General features: G+C 38.6%; 1 protein-coding gene across 1 annotated transcript; it reads right to left on the bottom strand.

Moving 5' to 3' along the window:
* Nucleotides 1–1850: 1850 nt before the first annotated feature.
* Nucleotides 1851–22407, bottom strand: LOC118241701 (scavenger receptor cysteine-rich type 1 protein M130-like). Its single transcript, XM_081723313.1, has 26 exons — nucleotides 22286–22407; nucleotides 21662–21973; nucleotides 17365–17664; nucleotides 16940–17248; nucleotides 16302–16604; nucleotides 15824–16132; nucleotides 15259–15561; nucleotides 14245–14541; nucleotides 11907–12218; nucleotides 11477–11779; nucleotides 10924–11235; nucleotides 10497–10811; nucleotides 10062–10394; nucleotides 9500–9814; nucleotides 8785–9090; nucleotides 8600–8665; nucleotides 8074–8388; nucleotides 7624–7677; nucleotides 7389–7532; nucleotides 7172–7270; nucleotides 3853–3915; nucleotides 3538–3594; nucleotides 3370–3444; nucleotides 3012–3074; nucleotides 2838–2888; nucleotides 1851–2393 (listed from the first exon to the last, which is right to left on the bottom strand). Exons 1-26 carry the CDS (start codon nucleotides 22341–22343, stop codon nucleotides 2377–2379), a joined length of 5391 nt encoding a protein of 1796 aa, XP_081579439.1. The 5' UTR covers nucleotides 22344–22407; the 3' UTR covers nucleotides 1851–2376.
* Between the last annotated feature and the right edge of the window lie 1433 nt (nucleotides 22408–23840).

Raw genomic sequence — 23840 nt, 5'->3', positions numbered from 1 at the left:
CAGGCAAACATAGCTATTTCTAACTCCTGAGCAGTTAATGTGCTCTTTCTATATTTCTTTCTCATTTTTTCTCATTGTGCATCTGAATCGACCATAAGAACATCCTCCTGTCAAAATGTAGATATAAATGCCATCAGACATCAGTGTCATTGAATGTCATTCATGTGTTAAAGACTGACAGTGCAATATAATGTAAAAATCAAAAGAAAGAGCAGTTTAACAAAATTGTTGATGCAAGATTCTGACAGGATCAGCTTTGCATATGTAACACTGTCAGGAAAAAGCTGCACAAAGTTAATCATACAAAAGTTGGTTGCAGATAGAAGTATATTTGGGCAGTAGTGTGGGTAAATAAAGTTATTAGCAGTACTGAATTTTCCAGAAACAAGGTGGTTATATTCAAACATACTTTCTACACTATCAGGAGCCTGTGAAGGTGTGATATAATCATCTGATGTGTTTTCTGTCCCTAGGCCACGTAAATCAAATACAGTGATCTGATAAAGTAATTTCTGTAATCATCTCTTTAATTTTAATGAAGTGATGAATTAAACAAACTTACTTGTCAGGCCACTACTGGTAACAGCATCATCATAATACTCAGTCTTTTCTTCATTGACATATTTTGCTGAAAAATAATTTTAAAAGTTGTATGTTTACGACAATACAGCACTGACTGTGAAAGTATTAATTTCTAATTCTGTTACAAAGTGACATCTAGTTTAAGGATGTGAAACAATCATTAGTTGGCTGTCTTTATGGGGAGGCCAGTAATAAAACAGACATTAAATGGAACATTAGTTGTTTTAATCGTAAACATTCTACTTTTATATTGTAAAGTATGTGAGTTCTTTATGAGCACAGGACAAAATGCACAGAAATGAAACACATTTAATTAATAACCCTTTATTAATTCCAAAGTTTTTACTCACAAAGCTGTCAACAATGCAAGTCAAGGCATCTATTGCTCACACTTATAGGATTCAGTAGTGAGTCAAACCTTTAACACTAGTGATTTTGTTGGAGGCCTATACAAAGTAATGTGTAAGACAGAATGTTTATCTTGACGACATTCTGATCTATTCCCCTTCACTGCCCTGAAAAAGAATTTTAAAAGTTGTATGTTTATGACAATACAGCATAGTCTGTAAAAGTACAACATTATTCATTAATAATTCTGTTACAAAGTGACATCTAGTCTAAGGATGTGAAACAGTCATTTGTTGGCTGTCTGTAATGATCCCACCAGGAACAGGCAAGAGGCAGAATGCATATGCATGAGGTGGTTTAGTAAATGAGGAAAACACAAACAAGAAGAGCAAAATAAACAGAGGCAAGAGGAAAACACTGAGGCAGGTAATACACGAACTCAGCAAACAGTAAAGCATAATCAAAACACAATACAACCAACCTAACTTACCAAAATAACCAACAAACTAGAAGACACTACACAGGGCTTAAATAACCAAGACAATCAGGCACTAAACAGACTCAGGTAAACATGGGACAGGGAGAACCAAAACACGGACTGGAATGAAGGAACAGACGAGGGGCGGAGAAAACGAAACCAAGGAGCGGAACAAGGAGCAGGAAGTAAAGGAAAACAAAGACATGAGAGGGAAATCATAAAACAGAGACGCTAGGAGGGTGACCAATCATCACACTGTCTTCATGGGGAGGCCAGTAATAAAAAATACATTAAATGGAACATTAGTTATTTTAATCATAAACATTCTACTTTTAGCTTGTACAATATGAGTTCTTTATGAGCACAGGACAAAATGCACAGAAATGAAAGCCATTCGTAATTGTGTAATAATATTTTATTCATTGCAACGTTTTTACTCACAAGGCTGTTGTCAAGACAAATAAAGCATCTATTGCTCACATTTATAGGATTCAGTAGTGAATCAAACCTTTAACACCAGTGACTTTGTTGTAGGCCTATACAGAGTAAGGTGTGCATCTTTATACAGGACAAAACAGAATCTAAATGCTAGCTAACTGTTTATAAAACCATAATAATCTTATGAACATGGTGTTAATATCACCATGGTCATGGATTTGATTCCCAGGGAGCACATGCACTGAATACTGATAAATGAGCCCTTGGAACAAATAACATATCAACCATTTCAAGCTACCAAATTCAACATTATGCATGTAATATATGTATATAAAAGGGTTAATATTGTATTTCTATGATGCTTCTATGTTTAAAATGATTTTCAAAAATGTGTTCTGGCAAAAGGGTAAAGCAAGACATTGAACCATTTGTGATCTAAACACTGTTTGAGTTTCAAGAGGTCAAATGTCATTTCCTGAGCAAAAGCACTCTCATGAGGTTTTCTCCGACTGAAGCCTTTCCTCTGTGTCTTACAGGTTATCATAGTCTGCAAGTAAAAGAACAAGAGTAAATATACCAATTTAGTTTTGCAAATTCATATTTCTGTATGTTTCAAATACAGGATGCTTTGCAATGTAACAAAACAAAGTGTTGATATAATAAAAACATAATATAATACAGTCAAATCTTTTTTTAAACATACATTATTGATGCTTTTTAGATTTGGTGATTCTTCAAAGCACACAGATCACATGTCTATAATGTTTTAGATTGGTCAGTATTCTTACAGCACACATTATCTTTACACTACAATACACTCAGAACATTCTTTAAAACATCAGCATTATCATTACATATTATCATTAAGTGTCAGATTCTACATAGAGGCCAGTCCATCTTTAATTAACAATACGCAGTGAAGCTGGAATGTGCAAGTAAAGAGAAAAACCTGTTATAATGGGCTCCACCTAAACTGCATCTGTATTCTCACCTGTATCACCTCCTGAGTCCTGTCCAGGGGAGATGACATCATCATAGTACTCTGGAGTGAGAGCCACACCAGCACATGTAAACAAGTTTTAATGCCACTGAGCAACAAGTCTGACATTATAAATGTGTTGATTCTTGTGCTTAGAATTCCATTATCATTTTAAGAGAAACCAACCTGTTGTAAGATGTGAGTTTGGTCCAACAGTAACAGCATCATCATAGATCTCTATGACATCCTCTATCAAAATGTAAGATAAATACCATCAGACATCAGTGTCATTGAGTGTTATTAATGTGTTTAAAACTGACAGCGCAAACTGATGTAAAAATGAACAAAAATATCTTAAGAAAAATAATTGATAGTATATGTATCACTGTCAATGTTACAAGACAAAGCTGCACAAGGTTGAAGTTGTATTAATGTTGCAAATTGACAGCAAATTACAGTTACCTATTTGGGCAGTAGTGTGAGTAATGAAATGATTAGTAGAGCCTACATTTTCCAAAAGCAAGGGGGTTTTATTCAAGCATACTTGCTACAGTATCAGGTGTCTGTCCATGTGTGATGTCATTGTAATTATCCTGTGTATTTTCTGTCCCTAGATCACCTAAATCAAATAAAATGAGCTGATGGAGTAATTTCAGTCATCATCTCTTTCATTTCAATGAAGTGAGGAATTAAACAAATTTAATTGACAGACCACTACTGGTGACAGCATCATCATAATACTCAGTCTTTTCTTCACTGACAGATTTTGCTGTAACGGAAAGAAAAGTGAATTTGTTGTAAATTATATTAAGATATATGTTGCATCCAAAGAGAATTGTCTATGACAACAGTCACCAAAACTCTACAAGGTACCACAACTGGCACCCACAGCACACTGACTAAGGAGTTTTTAAAAAGTTGTATGTTTACGACAAAACAGCATTGATTGGAAGTATAAGATTATTAAAGAACACTATGATTTCTATCAATTCTAATATTTCTCTGTGAGATGTAATCCGACCCTTACCTGAGAGAAGCTCTTTACCAACATCTTCATAACCAGAATGCTGAGCCTCTGAGTCGATATATTCTGTCAGAAGAGAACAGAGCAATCATGAAACATGCTTGAAACAGGAACTCATGAGCATCTTCCTTCAGGGATAATGAGCTGTGAGAAAAACAGAATATTTGTCCAGTTGACTGCCATGTTTCCATACAATACAAATACAATAATCCAGGGGTGTCACTAGACCCAAATTAATGGAGCATATGCCCCACTGAAATGTTTCCATGCCCCACTATAATCACTGGTAAAAGTCACTGAGCTAAAATTCAGTACAAAATCCATAATGCTTTACATTTTAACCTTGTTGAGTAGAACTATACCATATAAATTCACTACAGGGATTACATGTCCCATAATGACCCAATATCTTTCCAAACGCTTGAGCAGCTAATAATAATAGTGATGCCAGTATTTAAAAGCAAGTCAGAAGACAAGGTAATGATCATTTAAAATGTACTCACATATAACCGTTTCACTTACCAAAAAACACATATTGAACCATTAAAATGAAGGCATTGGTTAAGTTAACAAGGGGGCACTTCTAACTAGATAACCTAAACTTATAAAATGAGAAATATAACCAGTAAACTATTCATTTTGCACATTTGTGTTATTTAGTTAGCATGAACTGGTGATGCAAAAACAAAATCACAATTCACATGTAGTTTTATCTCTCAAAGGAAACATTTCATAAGATTATTTGATGAGAACATGTGAAAATAGTATTAAAATGAAATGCAAGTTCTTTAATGTAACATGTATTAAATGTAAATTACTTTTCACATGACAGAAGTGAGAGAGCAGGGAACAAGAGTGAGAAGAGAAGAAGAAGAGAGAGAAAGCATGAAAGCATATGCAGAACAGGTAGAAGTAGTAAGAGAAAGAGAGTGTAAGGGCTGGCGCCAGGCCGAGGCCCCTTCCGGCTACCAGAGGGAGGCCTCGAGTCAACCACACCACTAATCAGGCTTAACACCCAACAGTTGGGCTAGACCTTATATAAGCCCAGTGAACCAGTCATTCAGTGCTGGGTCTTTGCCAAAGTTCTGAGCTAAGATCCTAGCCGGTAACTTAAGGTATTGAGTTCTTTGAGCTCTCGTGCTACACCTCACTTCTGTGCTGCGAGGGTGTCCGTGTTCACACGTCCCCTCCTCTCTCCAGTTTTCCCTCTCGAGTCTGTCTTTCTCCGGAGGCTTCCCTTAGCCATTCAAGTTCCTCCCTGTTTTGTGGTTTTGTTTGGGAAGTTTTAGTTTGAGTTTTCCCCAGTGCATCGGGGTTGCCATTTCTTCCTCTGGCGTCCTTTGTTCTCGCTTTTTTTCCACGCTCAGCGTGGTGTTTAGTTTTTTCTTTTGTTTTACCTGACCCGAGCTCTAACTGTTCGGCACACGGGCCCACCATTGTTAGAGCATGGTTGCTCACCCAATAGGCTGTTGGTGGCTGTTGACCTGGGTTTGAGACCACCTTACAGAGAGCAGGGAAAGGAGCAACAGAAAAGCATAGGCACAGTTCTGCCCCTCCTACTGACTGGCAAACAAAGGGGCTGAGCTATACCCTCCTTCATTCTGTGTGTGTCTCAGTTTAGACAAGAGTCTTGAAGTACCCCTGCACCACACATGCAAATAAAAACACACAAATATGTGCACACACTCTGTGTAACCTTTATCCTCTTAGTCTTTCTGTCTGTCGGAGCTACACAGAGTCACACAAAGATTTAACCCCTTACCTCTTCCTATTGCTCTTTCTATGTATCTCTGCTTCTCTCACACACTCAAGCCAACTCAAACAATCATGCACACACTCACCTTATCTCTCTTTCCCCTTCTTGTTATTTATTTCACTCTCTGTCTCTCTCCCTCACACATAGTATCACATTCAAGCATACACTTGAGACAAAAAGCAAAAGGTGTAAGCATATATTTCTTCAAAACCTAAAAGAATTACACACTCCAACTTTGCCTAACCAGATACTTCTCAACAGTATTCCCACAATTACCACTTGCCCTGTCAACTATATAATTCATTAAATATATTACTTTACATCACATTTACATATTCAGGATTTAAAAAAAAGTGCCTAGAGATAAACAACTGGAAAGGCACCAAATTGAACAAAGAAAAGACAACATTTGGCCATTAACAGCAATGACTGACTTGAGGTCAGTTCTCGTACATCAGAGCCTTGAAGACTAAAGACAAAGTCAGAAATCAGAATGTTGTTTCAGATCAGAATGACTTTTAACTAAAGAATATATCAAAGGGTAAAAATCTCATGTCTAAACAGGACATAGAAATTTACATTTATGACATTTAGCAGACACTCTTATCCAGAGCGAGTGACAAAAGTGCTTTGTCATTTACTCATAGAATATCCTAGTACAGTACAGTAGGATAGAGTCCAACAATGAAGTATGTCTTGTCCTACAGACAAGATTACTGCACTAGTCTTTATACTGGCCTAAACAAGTTCACAATTAAACTGTTACATCTTATTCAAAAGGCAGCTGCCAGAAATCTTACCAAAACAAATAGAGTTGAGCACACTGATTCCAGTTTTCACATTCTTACATCCACTACCAATTCATTTCAAAGTTCCTAATTTTTGGTATTTCTAAATATAATGATATACAAACAATTGTATATAAATCACTGAATCGCCTAGAACCAAAATACATCTCTACTTGAAGAGTACAAACCCAACAGGCCAGTCAGGCTAGTCAGCTAATGCGGCCTAGAATCAGAACCAAATATGGTGAGGCAGCTTTTAGACAGTATGATGCTAAATGCAATCACAACCTTCCTGATGTTAGATATACCCCAAATGTTATTGTTTAGATTGACAATGTTCTTGTTTTCTTGTGCCTTTATCTTTTAACTTGTAATTTTACTTTACTTTAAATCTACTCCTATTTTTTAAAGCCCTTTCTGAGGTGACAGATCTCAGCCTTTATTATTTAAAACCTTTTTCCACTCAATGTTTCTATAAATTTGAGTAAAGTACTTTGAATTCCTATTGTGCATGAAAGGTACTACATATTAAAACTTGCCTTGCCTTACAGTGATAAGGCAAATATTTATCATGATCCTGCTCATATCTCTTAATGTAGTGAGCAGCAAGATGTGAAATGTCATAAGGTATGAAAAGAGTGCGATACAGTCACACAGCTTCAAAATAACAAATATAACACACAAGCTCTCTCATTTTTCTCTCACTCTGTCTTTTTCTTTTATCTCTGTGTCATACACACTAGGAATGCCTGCAATATTACCCTTCCATATTACTCACCCTTTTGAGCTGAGATGGGAGTTCTTTCATTGGTGATTCTGTGGTCAATCTCTTCATAGATTACTTCAGGCAAAGTCTTATGCCTCCTCTTAGAGAGCACTGGGTGCGAAGACAGGATGAAACGTGGCTCCAGCAAATGAATGAAAGACTGAAGGATTAAAAGATGTCTATGATATAAGATGTGTAAAACTGTAGATTATATGTGAATGTGCCCCACCTTTCCTGAGCACTCTGTTCTGGTAAACCAGCCCAGAGAGAAGCACTAAGGCCAGGAAGAGCAGCACTCCCAGTACCAGCAGGACCACTGAAGAGGTAACTGGTTGAGGTAGAGGTCGACTGGTTATCATCTCAGATTTACCAACTGGACAAGAAATTGCAAAAGAGAACGTGTATAAACAGTATTTTCCATTTGAACATTTTAGAAAAATGAGGGAGAGGAATCAAAAAAGGACCTGAGATGGAGTTGGTGGTTACTTTGCTTGTAATAACAGGGGTCAGGGAGATGTCTAGAAATAGATAACCAAATCAGTTAGGTGGACACAGAACTCACACACACATACAAAATCAAAGCCATAATTTGTCCCCTCTGGGGACATGACAAAATGATGCAAGGATGAGATAAGGGATGAGGACAGAGGGCTCAGTGACAAAACTTCCACCAAGAGTCCTTGCTTACTGAAGCACAAGTTTAAAGCAACATGACTAACTGATGATGTGCTGCACAGGTTTATCCCTCATCACCAGGTTCAACACCCAGAGATGCATAACAAGGTGTAATTAGCCTACAAACTAAAAAAACATCAAAACATTGCAAGCACAATTTCTATTTTTTCAGCTACTGAATTTGTCAAAGTATTTAGTTATTTATTGAATCCAAAACCCTGTCTGAGGTATCCTCTGACCTGCACAAGTGACACCAGCATCTTCTTTGTGAGAGCAGTCAGTGTGGTTCTTCAGTGAATAACTGCAGTCCCACAGGTGAATCTCATCCCCTCTACACTCCACTCTGTTCAACCAGATCACCCCTTCACCAGCACCAAAGGCAGCACTCCCATTAGCACTCAGTGCCTTCCCACAGCCCAGCTGCCTGCAGACCACCTCAGCATCCCTGATGTCCCACTGATCATCACAGATGGAGCCCCATGCAGCATTATGATAAACCTCCAGCCTCCCAGAGCAGCTTCCCTCTGGTCCACTCAGCCTGAGAGGCAGCAGAACTATACCACAGACATATGACATGAGGAGAAAATACTGCACAGGACAGTTAGGGTAGTAACATAACTGTCTGGGTTCAGCAGATACCACATTTCTTGTCAGCTTTGATTGTGTGAAGTATTGATGTTGAGTAATCCATTAAAATTTACAATGACTAGAGTAAGATATTGGAAGAATTTTGATTAATGCTCTCATTAATTAATGCATGCTTACCTGAACACTGTCTTTGATGGGGAAATGAAGAGCATTTCACATGTTTTTGTAATTGTTTCTGCACTCCTGTGAGTATGATAATATAAATTATGATTGCAAATTTAATATTCATGAGCATTTAATTCTTAACTTCTCAGCTACTTGATATCTGCAAGAATCTTTACATGCAGGGATAATCTGCCTACCTGAACAAGTAATCTGAGCCACCTCCGTGTCATTATCACACTTATTGTGCCCCCAGGGGTCAGATGGGCAGTGCCATAGAGTGGAGTCATGTTTCCTACATTTCACCTGATCCAGCCAGTTAGGAGATGATTCCACTCTTGCTCTGGGCCCAGACTCCCTGCCTGTTTTCCCACAGTTCAGCTCTTGACAGATCAAACTTGCTGTTTCTTCATTCATCCCATTCACACACACATTCCCCCAGGTTCCATTGTAGAACACTTCCAGATTCCCTTTACACCCCTCAGTGAGTCTGATCTCTTTAAACTCTGGTGAGAGAAAATATGCAAGCAACTATTTTGTCAATCTTTCTATGATTCTTAAATGTTTCTACATGAGAGCTCACTCTACCCACAGAATAAATGCACAGTTGCCATCAATGTCTGTTAATTACCGTTATTTATGTTTCTTTAAACCCATATGAAACAAAACTTAAATAGCTAAACTCAAATACCAATGAGCATTATTAAATATGACACTGCTTTGGTCCAGTTTGGGATTCTCTTCTATCAGAATTATTAGATATCATTCTTGTATGCTTAATGTCATAGAGTTTTACATTTGACACTTGCCTTTGAACTGTGCAAACGTGTTACATTTTAGGTTAGCACTATACACTTTAAAGAACAAAAGACAAGTAAATCAAATTCAAGAACAGCTGCAGTCAGCATACTTCACCTGAGCACACGACCCCTACATCCTCCTTGTGTCTGCAGTCATGCTTTCCCCCAGACTGATACCTGCAGTTCCACAGGGATGTCTCATTCCCCTCACACTGCACCTCATTCAGCCATATGGGTCCGCTTCCTGGACCAAACCAGGCTGGTACGTAGGCACTGAGGGCCACTCCACACTGCAGCTGCCTGCACACCACCTGGGCATCCTCAATATCCCATGAATCATCACACACTGTCCCCCACGATCCACTGAGGAAAACCTCCAGCCTTCCTGCACAGTCTCCCCCAGAGCCAACCAGCCTGATGGAGGAGTGGGCTGAAACACACACACACACACAGTCACACCTTAATTGTCCAAAACATTTCAGACAGTTTAAACTCTGGTTTTGATTTACATAGAATTGTTCCACCAAAATAAGAACACCAGGTTATTATTTTTGTTAATGTGACAAACATCATAAACGTCATCCTGACACAACTGGTGTACATTTTAGAGTAGATTAGGCAAGCATGTTATTAATTTTGTTAACAATTACCAGTTTTTAGGTTAATGTAACAATTACCAGAGCAGGTGATTGACAGCTGTTCCATGGAGCTGCAGGAGAGGTTGAGGAGGTTTGCACTGCTGCAGTTCCCCAGATGAGCTTCACTCCCAGAACAATTGAAACCCGTCACACACATGTGCCTGTGTTGATCAGGACTGGATGGAGAGGAGCTGTAGAAGTTTAGCGCAGAGCCACAGCCCAGCTGTCTGCAGACCACTGAGGCCTCAGGCACACTCCAGGAGTCCAGGAGAACTCTCCTCCAGTCCTGGCTGAAGTAAACCTCAACCTGCCCCTCACACTCCCTCCCTCCAGACAACCGCACTTGCCCCTCATGAAAGGCCTGAGAGGAACCTGAATGGGAATATAATTAAACATGTAAATTAATAAGCTTATTTTAGTATGCAAAATATCACTAATTTCACTAATGTGCTGAACATGAGTGGAAGAGCTCACCATTGCAGATGACTCCAGCATCCTGTTTATGAGAGCATACTGCTCGACTCCATGATGAGATGGGACATTCTGACAGGTGTGTCTCATTCCCATGACAATTAAAAACATCAGCCCAGGTGCGGCCGCTCCCCTCCCCAAACCAGTCCGCCGCCAACAAAGCCACAGCACTCCCACACTTCAGCTGTCCACAGAGGACACTGGCAGCTCTCATATCCCAGCTAGCACCACAAACTGAGCCCCATTCACTGAGATACTGGAGCTCCACTCGACCAGAACAGGAGTCCCAGCCGTTCACCAGATGTGCTGCTGTGTGACCTGTAAAACAACACAGAACTGATTACAGATCTGTAAAAAAGACAAGAACAACACTTATCTTAGTATCTCATAGTTGCATAATATTTCTGACAAAAAATGGCAAAGACTTAACCTGAACATATTAGTCCCACATCCCTGTAATGGGAGCAGTTCTGTTTGACTGAAGATGTTGGACAAAGAGAAATCTCAGATTCATTGCCCCTACACTGAAGTTCCTCTGTCCACACCAGGCCCTCCCCTCTGCCAAAAGCAGCTGCTCCCAGCACTTCGATAGGATGCCCACATCCCAGCTCTCTACAAACAACCTCTGCATCCTGTTGGTCAAAATTAGCATCACACACTGTGACCCAGGTCTTCCCATGAAGCATCTCTACTCTCCCAGAACACAGGTGAGGACCATCTTTAAGTCTGGGAATTTTGTGACATGTGTGTAAAGTAACATCATTAACACAATCGACAACACATATAAGAATGAATTGTCTACAATCATGCAGTTACTTAAAACATACTATGAAATTTAAAGTCAGATTCATCTCATCTATGTTCTGTGGGTGATGGGTCTAGAATTAATCACAAATATGATATTTCTGATGTTTATACAAATCATTCTAAAAGAGATTAATAGAAAATAGACTGATTGAATAAACATACTGATTTAAACATACCTGAGCAGATTAATTCAGCATCATAATAATGAAGACAGCTATGTTTACCCCAGCCCAAGGATCCACAGTGTTTCACTGTAGACTCAGTTCCACTGCAGTCCACATGACTCATCCAAATTTGTCCTGATCCTGGTGTGTAACCTGCAGTACCACTCAATATCTCTCCACAGCCCAGCTCTCTACACACTACTACTGCAGCTATTGTACTTATACCAACAACACACACTGTTCCCCACTGTCCTCTATGAAGAACCTCCACTCTCCCAGCACAGTGACTTCCACCATCCACCAGCCTCACACTGCCTGTGTATGACCAAGAAGAAGAACATGATAGAGTAACAAAGAGAGACAGACAGATCATCATGTACAATGGGTTTTTAACACAGAAAATGTGTTTTATGTAAAATGTGAAATCAGTTTTAAAAAACACAGTTCTTACCAGCACACACCAGTCCCACATCACTGTCATGAGAACAGTCAAGTTTGACTGCAGATGATCTTGGACAGGAATAAATATCCGATTCGTTGCCTCTACACTGAAGCTCTTCTGTCCACACCTGGCCCTTCCCTCTGCCAAAAGCAGCTGCTCCTAGCACCTCCACAAGAGGCCCACAGCCCAGCTCTCTACACACAACCTCTGCATCCTGCTGGTCAAAGTCAGCATCACACACTGTGGTCCAGGTCTTCCCATGAAGTACCTCCACTCTTCCAGAGCAGCGAGGACCACCAACCAGCCTTACTCCTAAAATATTAGTATGGGGAATAGAGACAATATAACACATTCTAGTGATAGAAAAATTACTTACATTATTGATTTTTTATAATATTGCACAAGTTCAGACTATATCAGACCATAACCTGGTTCTGTTGTCACCCTCATACCGGTCTGTTGTTTTAAAACAACCTGTGACAAAGAAGTTAATAAGGTTTCACCAGGCAGAAGAGGCTCTACAGGTTTGCTTTGAGACTACAGACTGGGAGGTGCTCTATGAATCAGCTGGCAAGGACATTAACAGTATCACAGACTGCATCACCGACTATATCAACTTTTGACTTCATTGTTCCTGTCAGGTGAACATATTGTTTCCTTAACAACAAGCCATGGGTCACCAAAAACCTGAAGGAACTTCTTAATAGGAAAAAACAGCCTTTCAGACTTAATGACAAAGAACTATTGAAGGGGGTGCAGAAAGAGCTTAAGGTGAGAGTCCAGGAGAACAAGGAAGCCCATAGAAGGAAGCTGGAGATGAAGCTTCAGCAGAATACAAAGGAGGTGTGGACAGGCATGAAGCAGGTCACTGGCTTCAAAATAAGGCAACAGACTGTTGAGGGCAGTCAAGACAAGGCCAATGAGTTTAATGTGTTTTTTAACAGGTTCAGCACAACACCCTCCGCCCACACCTGCAGGGGCATCTCCCCCACTTCCTCAACATCAACACCTCTTAAACATGAGCACCCACCCCCTCTTGCCCTACAGTCATTATCTGTTGATTCGCAACTTTCACAACTCCCCCACCAAGAAGTAACAACCAGCCAGGTGAAAAGACAGCTGTAAAAGCATAGAGTCGGCAAAGCTGCAGGGCCGGATGGAATCAGCCCAAGGGTACTGAAGGTTTGTGCAACCCAGTTGTGTGGGATCCTTCAGCAGCTCTATAACCTGAGCCTTAAGCAGGAGACTGCCAAGGCGGTGGAAAACTTCCTGCCTAGTTCCTGTTCAAAAGAAGTCTACATCTTCCTTAAATGACTACAGACCAGTAGCGCTCACAATCTCACGTCATGAAGTTCCTAGAAAGACTAGTGCTGTCATATCTTAGACCTATAGTCAGCCCTTTCCTGGACCCTCTGCAGTTTGCTTACCAGCAGCAGGTAGGCATGGATGATGCTGTTATCTACCTACTGCAGAAGGCACACACACATCTGGATCAGATCAACACCACTGTAAGAATCACCTTTTTTGATTTCTCAAACATATTCAACACCATCCAACCTGTCAGACTGGGGGAGAAGATAGAGAGACTGCAGGTGGATGTGTCCATGATTGCCTGGTTCAAGGACTACCTGTCTGACAGACCCCAGTATGTGCAGCTGGGAGCAAGCCGATCTGAAGTCTTGGTCAGTAACATTGGCGCACCACAGGGAACTGTACTCTCACCTTTCCTATTCACCCTGTACACGACTGACTTCCAGTACGTGTCTGACCTATGCTATCTTCAGAAGTTTTCTGATGATTCTGCGGTGGTTGGATGTATCAAGGATGGTCAGGAGGGAGAACACAGAAATGTGGTTAACAGTTTTGTAGAGTGGTGTGAGAGGAACCATCTGCTCCTCAGTGTGGACAAGACCAAGGAAATGGTGGTGGATCTATCTATCTATCTATCTAGTTCATGCATGGTTCTTCATTAATGGCAGCAAATAAGAAATATATTATTAGAAAATAGATTTTGTGGGTGGTCTATTAAGTGACAAAGGATAATTTAATTTCCTTTACAAAAGCTGAAGAAAGAAAGCACAGCTATTCTCTCTGAAAAAGGAACTCCACAAGAATTGTTAAAAACTGATCTATCATAGCATGTCACATTCATAGGTTCATGTCCATAGAAGCTTCTAATGATAATGATTCCATGCTTTCCTTTTATTAAACAAATATAAAACTGAGATGCACAAAATTTGTAATGTCATAACTGGTATAATAAAGTCTGAAAGCTAGCAAATATGCAGAAATGCCAGTCGAGGTAAATATATCCATTCTAAAGATTAATATAATTTACCTGAGCAGATAACTCCTGCAAGATGACAGTCACTAACCCTTCTACTTGAACCACAGTTCTTCAGTGTAGACTCTGATCCACTACAGGCCACTTTATTCATCCAAATTGGTCCTGATCCTGGTCCAAAGTGAGCTTTACCCAGTACATCTACAGCCTCCCCACAGCCCAGCTCTCTACACACCACTGCAGCATCTCTCATATCCCAGTCATCATCACAAACTGTTCCCCACTGTCCTTGATGAAGAATCTCCACTCTCCCAGTACAAGGCCTGCTGCTATTTGCCAGCCTCACCATGTCTGTTTGTCAGGGAGAGAGAAAGTGAGAGCAAGAGTGAGAGAGAGAGAGAGAGAGAGAGAGAGAGAGAGAGAGAGAGAGAGAGAGAGAGAGAGAGAGAGTGATTAAGTTGGGGGAGGGGGTATGCGTAATTGTCATGTAAGTCACTGTTGTTACACACAGGCCATCAGATGGAGGACTCAGACACTTCCCACATCCACCACCAGAGCTCACCTGCTCCAGAATACTGACTGGTTGCCATGGTTCTTAACTCTGCACACTAAGAAATGTTTGGAACTCTTTAACTGTATTATTTAAACTCGCTTGTTTTATTCTGAAGTCTTGCCACTTTTCTCTGTCTGCATTTCTGAACTATTTATCTGATGCATTTGGCTCTTTTTGTTTCTGACCCTCCTTTTTTAATGGTTTGTGATCTTAGCCATTTGTGTTTTGGCACTGCTGCCTGATATCAAATAATTCCCTGGTTTTCTGCCTCTATACTTGTTAAGACTACACTTATTGTTGCTCTGTCTTCTTTAACTATTTCCACAGCAAGAAATCTGTAAATTAATCCTAATACTTCTTGAGCTTCAGCATCACCATTACAAAGAGAAAATGCTAAAATTATATATAATTCATATATAGATAAAATTCTATAACAGAATGGGTTTAAATTGTGAATAACTTACATGATTAGTCTCAGAAAATACAAGATTAACTGTGAATGATGCATTTCTTACCAGCACACAACAGTCCCACATCATTGTCATGAGAGCAGTCATGTTTGAGAGTAGATGATTTTGGACAGAGGTTAATCTGGGATTCGTTGCCTCTACAATGAAGCTTCTCTGTCCACACCTGGCCCTCCCCTCTGCCAAACGCAGCTGCTCCCAGCACCTCCACAGGAAGCCCACAGCCCAGCTCTCTACACACAACCTCTGCATCTTGCTGGTCAAAGTCTTTAACACATACTGTGGCCCAGGTGTTCTCATGAAGCACCTCTACTCTCCCAGAGCAGCGAGGACCACCAACCAATCTGACCCCTAAAATATTATCATAAAAGAACAAAGAAAATTCAGTGCTTTCTAATGATTATTATTCACATGTTGAAATATGAATGTATTTGTTGGGCCATTAAAGTCTCAACCCTTAAAAGTCATGGAAAATCTTGAGTTGGAGGTGGGAAAAATACAATAATATGCATTATATTTTTAGATTCATAAATGACAAAGGCAAGGAAATTAATAAATGTTCAGTAGTAAACTGTATTATTTGAGTTTTATATTGAGATTTAGAGCATCTTACCTGAACAGATGACTCCAGCATTTTTGGTTTGATTACAGTCATGTTTACCCCACCCTGCTGATGTACAGTTCTTCAGTGTAGACTCTGATCCACTACAGTCCACATCATCCATCCAGACTGGTCCTGATCCTGGTCCAAAGTGAGAATTACCCAGTACATCTACAGCCTCCCCACAGCCCAGCTCTCTACACAACACTGCAGCATCTCTCATATCCCAGTCATCATCACACACTGTTCCCCACTGTCCTCTATGAAGAACCTCCACTCTCCCAGAACAGTGACCACCACCATCCATCAGCCATACACTGTCTGTGCAAAATGAAAATTAGGAAGAAAGAAAGAGGTAGAGAGGTATGGAAACAAATCGGTAGAAAAAGACAGTTGTGGAAGAGATACAAAAAAAATGTTAAAATCTTACATAACGTATGATTATAGTTTGATAAATACATGTTTATATATGAATTACCCCAAATCTTACCCCCACACACTAGTGCCACACCATGCTCATGAAAGCAGTTGTGTTTAAGTGTAGATGATGAGGGACAGAGGTGAATCTGAGATTCGTTGCCTGTACAATGAAGCTCTTCTGACCACACCTGGCCCTCCCCTCTGCCAAAAGCAGCTGCTCCCAGCACCTTCACAGGAGCCCCACAGCCCAGCTCTCTACACACAACTTCTGCATCCTGCTGGTCAAAGTCAGCATCACACACTGTGTCCCAGGTCTTCCCATGAAGTACCTCCACTCTCCCAGTGCAGCGAGGACCACCAACCAGCCTCACTCCTAAAATATTAGTATGGGGAATAGAGACACATGTAACTTATTGTGAAGACCAAGAAATGCTTAAATAGATTAATATTAAGGTAATGCTCTAATTAATGCTTGGTTCATGTGGTTTTCTTTAATGTCATAAAATATCAGTAAAAACCTTTATGTACAAAATACTGCCAACATACATGACAAACACAAATAGTCAGAAAAGTTTAAGAAATGTAATATATATAAAAACACCAAAATTTGCCAAAGACATGTGAAAGTAGAGCCATAGTGACTAATACTATATTAGGTTGTGAATTACAATCAGTATAGATGCCATATGCATATGTATTGTAGTTTACCTGAGCAGATGACTCCAGCATTTTTAGTATGATTACAGTTATGTTTACCCCAACCTGCTGATCTACAGTTCTTCAGTGTAGACTCTGATCCACTACAGTCCACATCATCCATCCAGATTGGTCCTGATCCTGGTCCAAAGTGAGAATTACCCAGTACATCTACAGCCTCCCCACAGCCCAGCTCTCTACACACTACTGCAGCATCTCTCATATCCCAGCCATCATCACACACTGATCCCCACTGTCCTCTGTGAAGAACCTCTACTCTCCCAGCACAGTGACTACTACCATCCACCAGTCTCACACTGTCTGTGGAAGACAGAATGTATAGAGTGAAGACAATCTCTTCTAAATGTGAAAGTGTTTTACATAAACAAATGAAGATGTGGAAATATGTCATTACTTAAAATAAATGTATTTCTTACCAGCACACAACAGACCCACATCGTTGTCATGAGAGCAACCTTGTTTGAATGAAGATGTCGGACAAGAGTAAATATCAGATTCGTTGCCTCTACACTGAAGCTCCTCTGTCCACACCTGGCCCTCCCCTCTGCCAAAAGCAGCTGCTCCCACCATCTCCACAGGAGCCCCACAGCCCAGATCTCTACACGCAACCTCTGCATCCTGCTGGTCAAAGTCAGCATCACACACTGTGGTCCAGGTCTTCCCATGAAGCACCTCTACCCTCCCAGAGCAGCGAGGACCACCGACCAGCCTCACTCCTAAAATATTAGTATAAGGAATAGAGACAAATGTAACTTAATGTAATGACTAAGAAATGCTAAAACAGATTTCACAAAACCATGTTAACTTTTGATTCATTTTAACCTTGTTTTTATTCCTTTTCTTCCTGACTTTCTTTTTCATGTATTCTCTTTTTTTTTGGTTGTTTTTTTTTGTTTCTCTCTCTCCCTCGGCTGGTTTCAACCATTTGAGAGGGGTCTCACTGCAGAGCATGCATGATATTAATCCTATTCCACAGACAACAGACTGGTATACCAGTGGGTTTATAAACCTCCACAAACCGAATGCATTTGTGATTTGTAATATTGTAACAGGTTGCAAAGTGAATTTGTGCGTTTATTGACAAAACTAAACGGTCACAAAAAGAAAAACAAAAAATAAGCTTTTTATCTTTCGGTGCTTCTTTGCTCTCATAATATTGCTCTCATAATATTGTAACAGCTTAAAACAGCTGAGAAATTGTAGCAAAAATCATTAAATGCTGTAAACTGACGAACTTTATACTACGTCAATGACAATGTGCAAAGTTTGCAATGACAGTTTGTGACCTCAGTTCTCTAAGCGAGCCCTGTCTGACTCCACTCCCTCCTGTTGCAAGTATTGTTCAAGATTTGTTTAATAATGACAAGAAGTTGTCACCAACACAAGTCAGTCAACAAAAATGAAGAGTAGTTATCCTTCTGGCAGTGAAAAGAGAAAGAAGAAAAAAGAGGATAAGGAGAAAACACATTACTAGTGAGCGGGGCAGATAATACCAATTAAATATAATGATTAATAACTAATTCCTGCAAGTCTAGCCTTAAATTTGTGGGAGATACACTTGAATAACATAACATCCACTAGAATTACATTATTTCATTTGTTTACCTTGACATTTAATATTAGTTAGCCTAGCTTGCAAAGCATCCTAGTGTGTCCAGCTCAGTTTTCCATGACATGAGTCAGAGTCAGTATACAGGCAGTTGACTCAGTAGTGTAGCTAGCCTATCAGGCTGTCAGAACGTAGACGCTAGTAGTTACAGTATTAACACTTCATAACCAGTCAACTTGTTCTTGTTCTAGAGTAGGTAATGTTTTACCTGTAGTTTTATAGAACACAGGTAATGGAGTGATTTGGAGGGGGGAATTAGATTATTTAAACATTAGTTTTTCTCTAGCTAACTGATGAAAGCTGTGTCTAACTGAGCTAAATGTCAAGCTAATTTATGCTAATTTATGAACTTTAGATGGAAAGAAGCTTGTAAGAGTGTATTCTGAATTACTGAGGTTTATTGTTATACATTATTGTGCTATATGTGCAGTGTGGTTTGTGTATTTTATTGTATTTCCCATATCTGTCGTCGTTTTGATATAATGAAGACTATACATTTTCATTAAAATGTTATTTATATTTATATTCTGAAAATAATAGCACTGTTAACTTTTGAAATAAAAAGTTAACATTTTGCAGTTTCTTGTTGGTGTTAGGTTATTTATAAGATAATGGCGATGAACACTGCTTGGAGGGGCCTCTTAGAATTTTTGGCTAGGGCCCCAACAGACGTTAGAATCGACACGGCATACAAATCTGCATACATAGATCGGGGATAAAAGCTGGCGTTAAACGGCAAACGTTGTGACAAGCTGTGACATGTCTTTCTCGCCTCGCCGCACAACTTCTGGTGTGAAATGTTTAATATTTCAACGTGATTCAAAAGCAAGACAAGAATAATCGAACACACTGCTTTCTCTACCATGTTGGTTTACCGTAGTGAAGAAAGAAATCCATAAATCGATAAATACATTGCTTTTATGTTGCCCATTTATTCACTTATTTATGTAGGGTTTTGTTTATTGATTGATTTAGATTTTTTTAAATTTAATCCTCCATAAGAACTGTTGAAAATAATATTTAATGAAACCTAGCTAAATAGTTTATAGCTATACAGAGCATGCTTGACTGTAAAAAGGGAACACATCTGCCAACATTGCGTGTTGTGATTTCTAAAAGGATGGATACGTTCTCCTGCTAAAAATACGCATAGGCCACGGTAATAAACAACGTGTTAACTCAGTTACAAGACTAGGTTTCTCCTTTGACAAAATAAAACTGAGCATGCGCTGATCTCTCCTCAGCCGTCTTCTACGAGTGCAGCGGGGCATGTGAGGTTTTCTTTCTCCGACATAGTATATATATTTGAACAGTACCGTAGTCAATGGCATTAGACAGACTTCGATTCAAGACCGAGACGACACCACGACCAGTTCGATATTTTTGCATAATATAAAAATAAAACGTTTTACATTAGTTATACTTCAAATATACTAAATATCAAATGTGTGTATATTATATATTGTATGTTGTGTAACATTAAATAATTTATAAATAGTAAAATATAGTCAAATATTATATTTTCTGTCCAACTGTATTGAAATTTATGGAGGCAAATGATACAATTAAGACATTTCTGTCCCTACTGTACTTTTATAAATGTTATTCACGTATATTCAATTTAGGTCAGCTAAGTTTAAACCAAACAAAGAGGTTCATATACTCAAGTGTATTATTAAATGAAAACAGGAGTAATATGAATGAATGAACATAAAAAAAAAAACAGAAAAAAAATCAAATTGTTATGGAAAGGATCAATTACATGCATTCTGTTACGTACAATTCCACATGTCTTGATAAAGTGGAAGATTGAGCAATATCACCATAGATATAATAATAATGATAATACATAAAACCTACAAATATATAAAATATATAATAAAATTATGCAGCTATATTACTACTACCAACACCACCAACACCACGACTACTAACTACCACTAGTACTACTACTGCTACTACTACTACTACTACTACTATTAATAACAATAATAATAATAATAATAATAATAATAATAATAATAATAATAATAATAATAATAATAATAATAATTTTACAAAGCTGCCATCTATGTTTGTTGAGGACACATAACCACGCACCAGCAAGCAAATACGAACACTATCACTTAAGTTTCATGAAATGAAACTTTTTAACTTTTAGCCTGTATCCTTTGAGAAGGCATATTGTCTTAGTCTCTTAAAACTATAAATTTGGAAGCAATTGTCTTTGGAAATGCTACATCTTTCAAAACACTATACCACAATGACAGTTATGAACATCATTTACTTGCTCTGGTCATATTTGCTGATGATCATGTGAAAATGTGAAGCTTACAAATTTCAGTCCTCCTACCCTAAAACCAAGACAATTAATTTATGGTTCCATATACTACAACACTACATATGGAAACAAACCCCTTTACTAGTTATATTGAATCTTCAAGTCATTCCAAAGTTTTGGACTGTTATGTACTTTGCACAAATAAACTACTTTTTTATATTATTAATTATACACCTTTGTGGGGTTTTTTTAATAGACTCTGAATTTATATACTCTAACCTAGCATAATTACTATATAGTGTATTATACACATACTACAGAAATGGACAAATACATCAGATTGCAAATATTATAACATCAACATAGTCTTTTAATAAGTTGTGTTGTTCCCTAGTGTGACCAAAATAGAATACTATAGCAATAACACAATATACGTATTATATAAATATAATGTTGTATGATACATTCTTGTTTATTTAATTGAATGATATTGTTCACTATCAGATAATAGTAAACCTTGAAAGAGATTAACACAAGACAAGATTAGATATTTCCCTGGTCTAATATGTTTCCCAAACAAAGTTTGACTCCATTTGCCTCAGTAATTTTGTATCTCCATTTCATCTAATATTGTTTCTTCTAAAGACTTTATTCATCATTTAGCATTTGTTTTTTAATAAATAAATAAATAAGATAGTTGTCAAAAAGATTTTAGGAAGTGTGATGTTTAAAATGTGAAATGTATGTTACAATTAAACAAAGTTTTACAGTGGACCACTGAAAAAATTAATTACATTTGAGAATGAGAATTAGCACAGTTTACCTGAGCAGATCATTCCAGCTTCTTTATCATGATTACATTCAAGTTGTCTCAAAATTTTAGAGGTTCCACATATTTCCCACGTAGGCTCTGATCCAGTACACATCCTTTGATTTATCCAGATTGGTCCTGATCCTGGTCCAAAGTAGGCATTACCCAGTACATCTACAGCCTCCCCACAGCCCAGCTCTCTACACACCACTGCAGCAATTTTCATATCCCAGTAATCATCACACACTGTTCTCCACTGTCCTCTATGAAGAACCTCCACTCTCCCAGCACAGTGACTACCACCATCCACCAGCCTCACACTGCCTGCATACCAAATAGAAGATACCAGATGGAGATAGAAAGAGAGAGACAGAGAGACAGATAGAGAAAAAAGAGAGATAAAAAGTCCATATTAACTGCACAGGAGTTATGTATGACTATGTATGCCTGCCTGTCTATTCTGTCCTTCTTTTATGTGTAGCTACAGATGTAAAAATGTCAAGGAATAATTAACTTACAATAGTGTTAAGATATAAGCAAACACATTAATAATAATAATAATAATAATAATAATAATAATAATAATAATAATAATATGACTATCTGCTCAAATGTGTTTTTGACATGAGGACTTACCCGCAGTAGTGAGTGTGACTGTGGACATCAGAAGAATTAAAGTCCGATAGCTGTCCATCTCCCTCTGCCTTGCACACACTCGTTAAACTCAGCAGGCAATAAACTCAGCAGGCAAAACAATCTTTAACTCCACTACCTCGGAGAGACAGAAGAAACTAGCCCCCTAGACAAAGAGAGAGAGAGAGAGAGAGAGAGAGAGAGAGAGAGAGAGAGAGAGAGAGAGAGAGAGAGTTTCTAACAGCCACCAATCACAATCACTATTACCTTATTAGACAGAGAAGTATAATCATCAAGCATCTTCAGTGACAAATCAAAAAGGTATTTTTTTATTTCTCCATATATATCAGAAGAACGTCAGCGCTGATGAACAGAACTCCACCTCCCGTCTTTAGAGGCGTCTGACTGAGGAGAGTGTGGTGAGAAAGTCACCAGCATGCAGGAGACTGATTTCAGAGAGAGGAAGCACTCCGTGTAGATACAGCTTTCATGCCACCTGCACAGAGCTGATCTAAGCACTGATAAATAACTTTCGGTGTCAAACGCGACTCCTCTCGATAAAGCTACACATGCGTAGAAAAGAGTTTTTTTTAATTTACATTTTTACATTTTTTTAATTTTTCATTTTTAACCTGACTCAGGGATCAAAGGAAACATGTGAAACATCCGTCATATTCACATATTAAGGTATTAGCCCCAACCAAAAGAGTCAGTTTTCTTTCTGGTACAGAAAGTTAGACAATGGTGTGATCATGCAGTAGAGACTGGGATTTAAAAATAGTTCAACTTTTAGAAAAAAAAGCTTCATGGCAAACGCCACTCAGAATTTTGCAGGCAGCCATTAAATTATTTAAAGCGGATTTTACTTTATAAACGTTTTTCTCTGAACCTGTGAGTAAGCGATAAAGTGAATAATGTAAGCGTATCGTCTTTCACTTGTAGGCTTGTCCCACAGTGTCAAATGAATATTGAAAGCACTCAGCCCACCCTACACGTGGAAAGCGGTCATTACTGTTGCTGTACTATTGCGAATTTGTTATTCGCTTGATTCAGTGTAGCATGATGTTCTTTCGTCGAATTCTCAGTAAAATAAACGTAATTATCAGCCCTATAAAATACAAAGTAGAGGCTACTTCCCATCGTTCTCCCGCGAAATTGTGTTCAAGAGAAAAAGTTCTGAAACGCTGATAACTGACGCTTTCCAGAAGAGAATCATTAAGGAGCTTCACAAAAGCGGAAGCTTTCGTAAGATGTTTTTACATATAATATAAAATGGTTAAAACACAAAAACTGAGCGTAGTAAAGCGAGAAACACCGTTTATACCACAGTTCTATTTTTCTAAGACCTCATTGTTGAATTTTTAGTTTAATCTGTACCATGCCTGTTACACATACAAGTATAAAATCATTTGTAAAAATAATGTTTGTTTTTTGTCCAAGCCCACTACAATTTTCAGTTTCCACAAATACACAACAGTAGAATTCCGATTAATATTTATTCCTGTTTTAATCACCACTACTTCACAGTAGTAATGAGACCTTTGGTACAGGTATTTCG

Source organism: Electrophorus electricus, chromosome 11 (assembly GCF_041902795.1).
Source record: "Electrophorus electricus isolate QZ-2024a chromosome 11, ASM4190279v1, whole genome shotgun sequence".
NCBI lineage: Eukaryota > Metazoa > Chordata > Actinopteri > Gymnotiformes > Gymnotidae > Electrophorus > Electrophorus electricus.
This window is presented reverse-complemented; position numbering and strand designations above follow the sequence as displayed.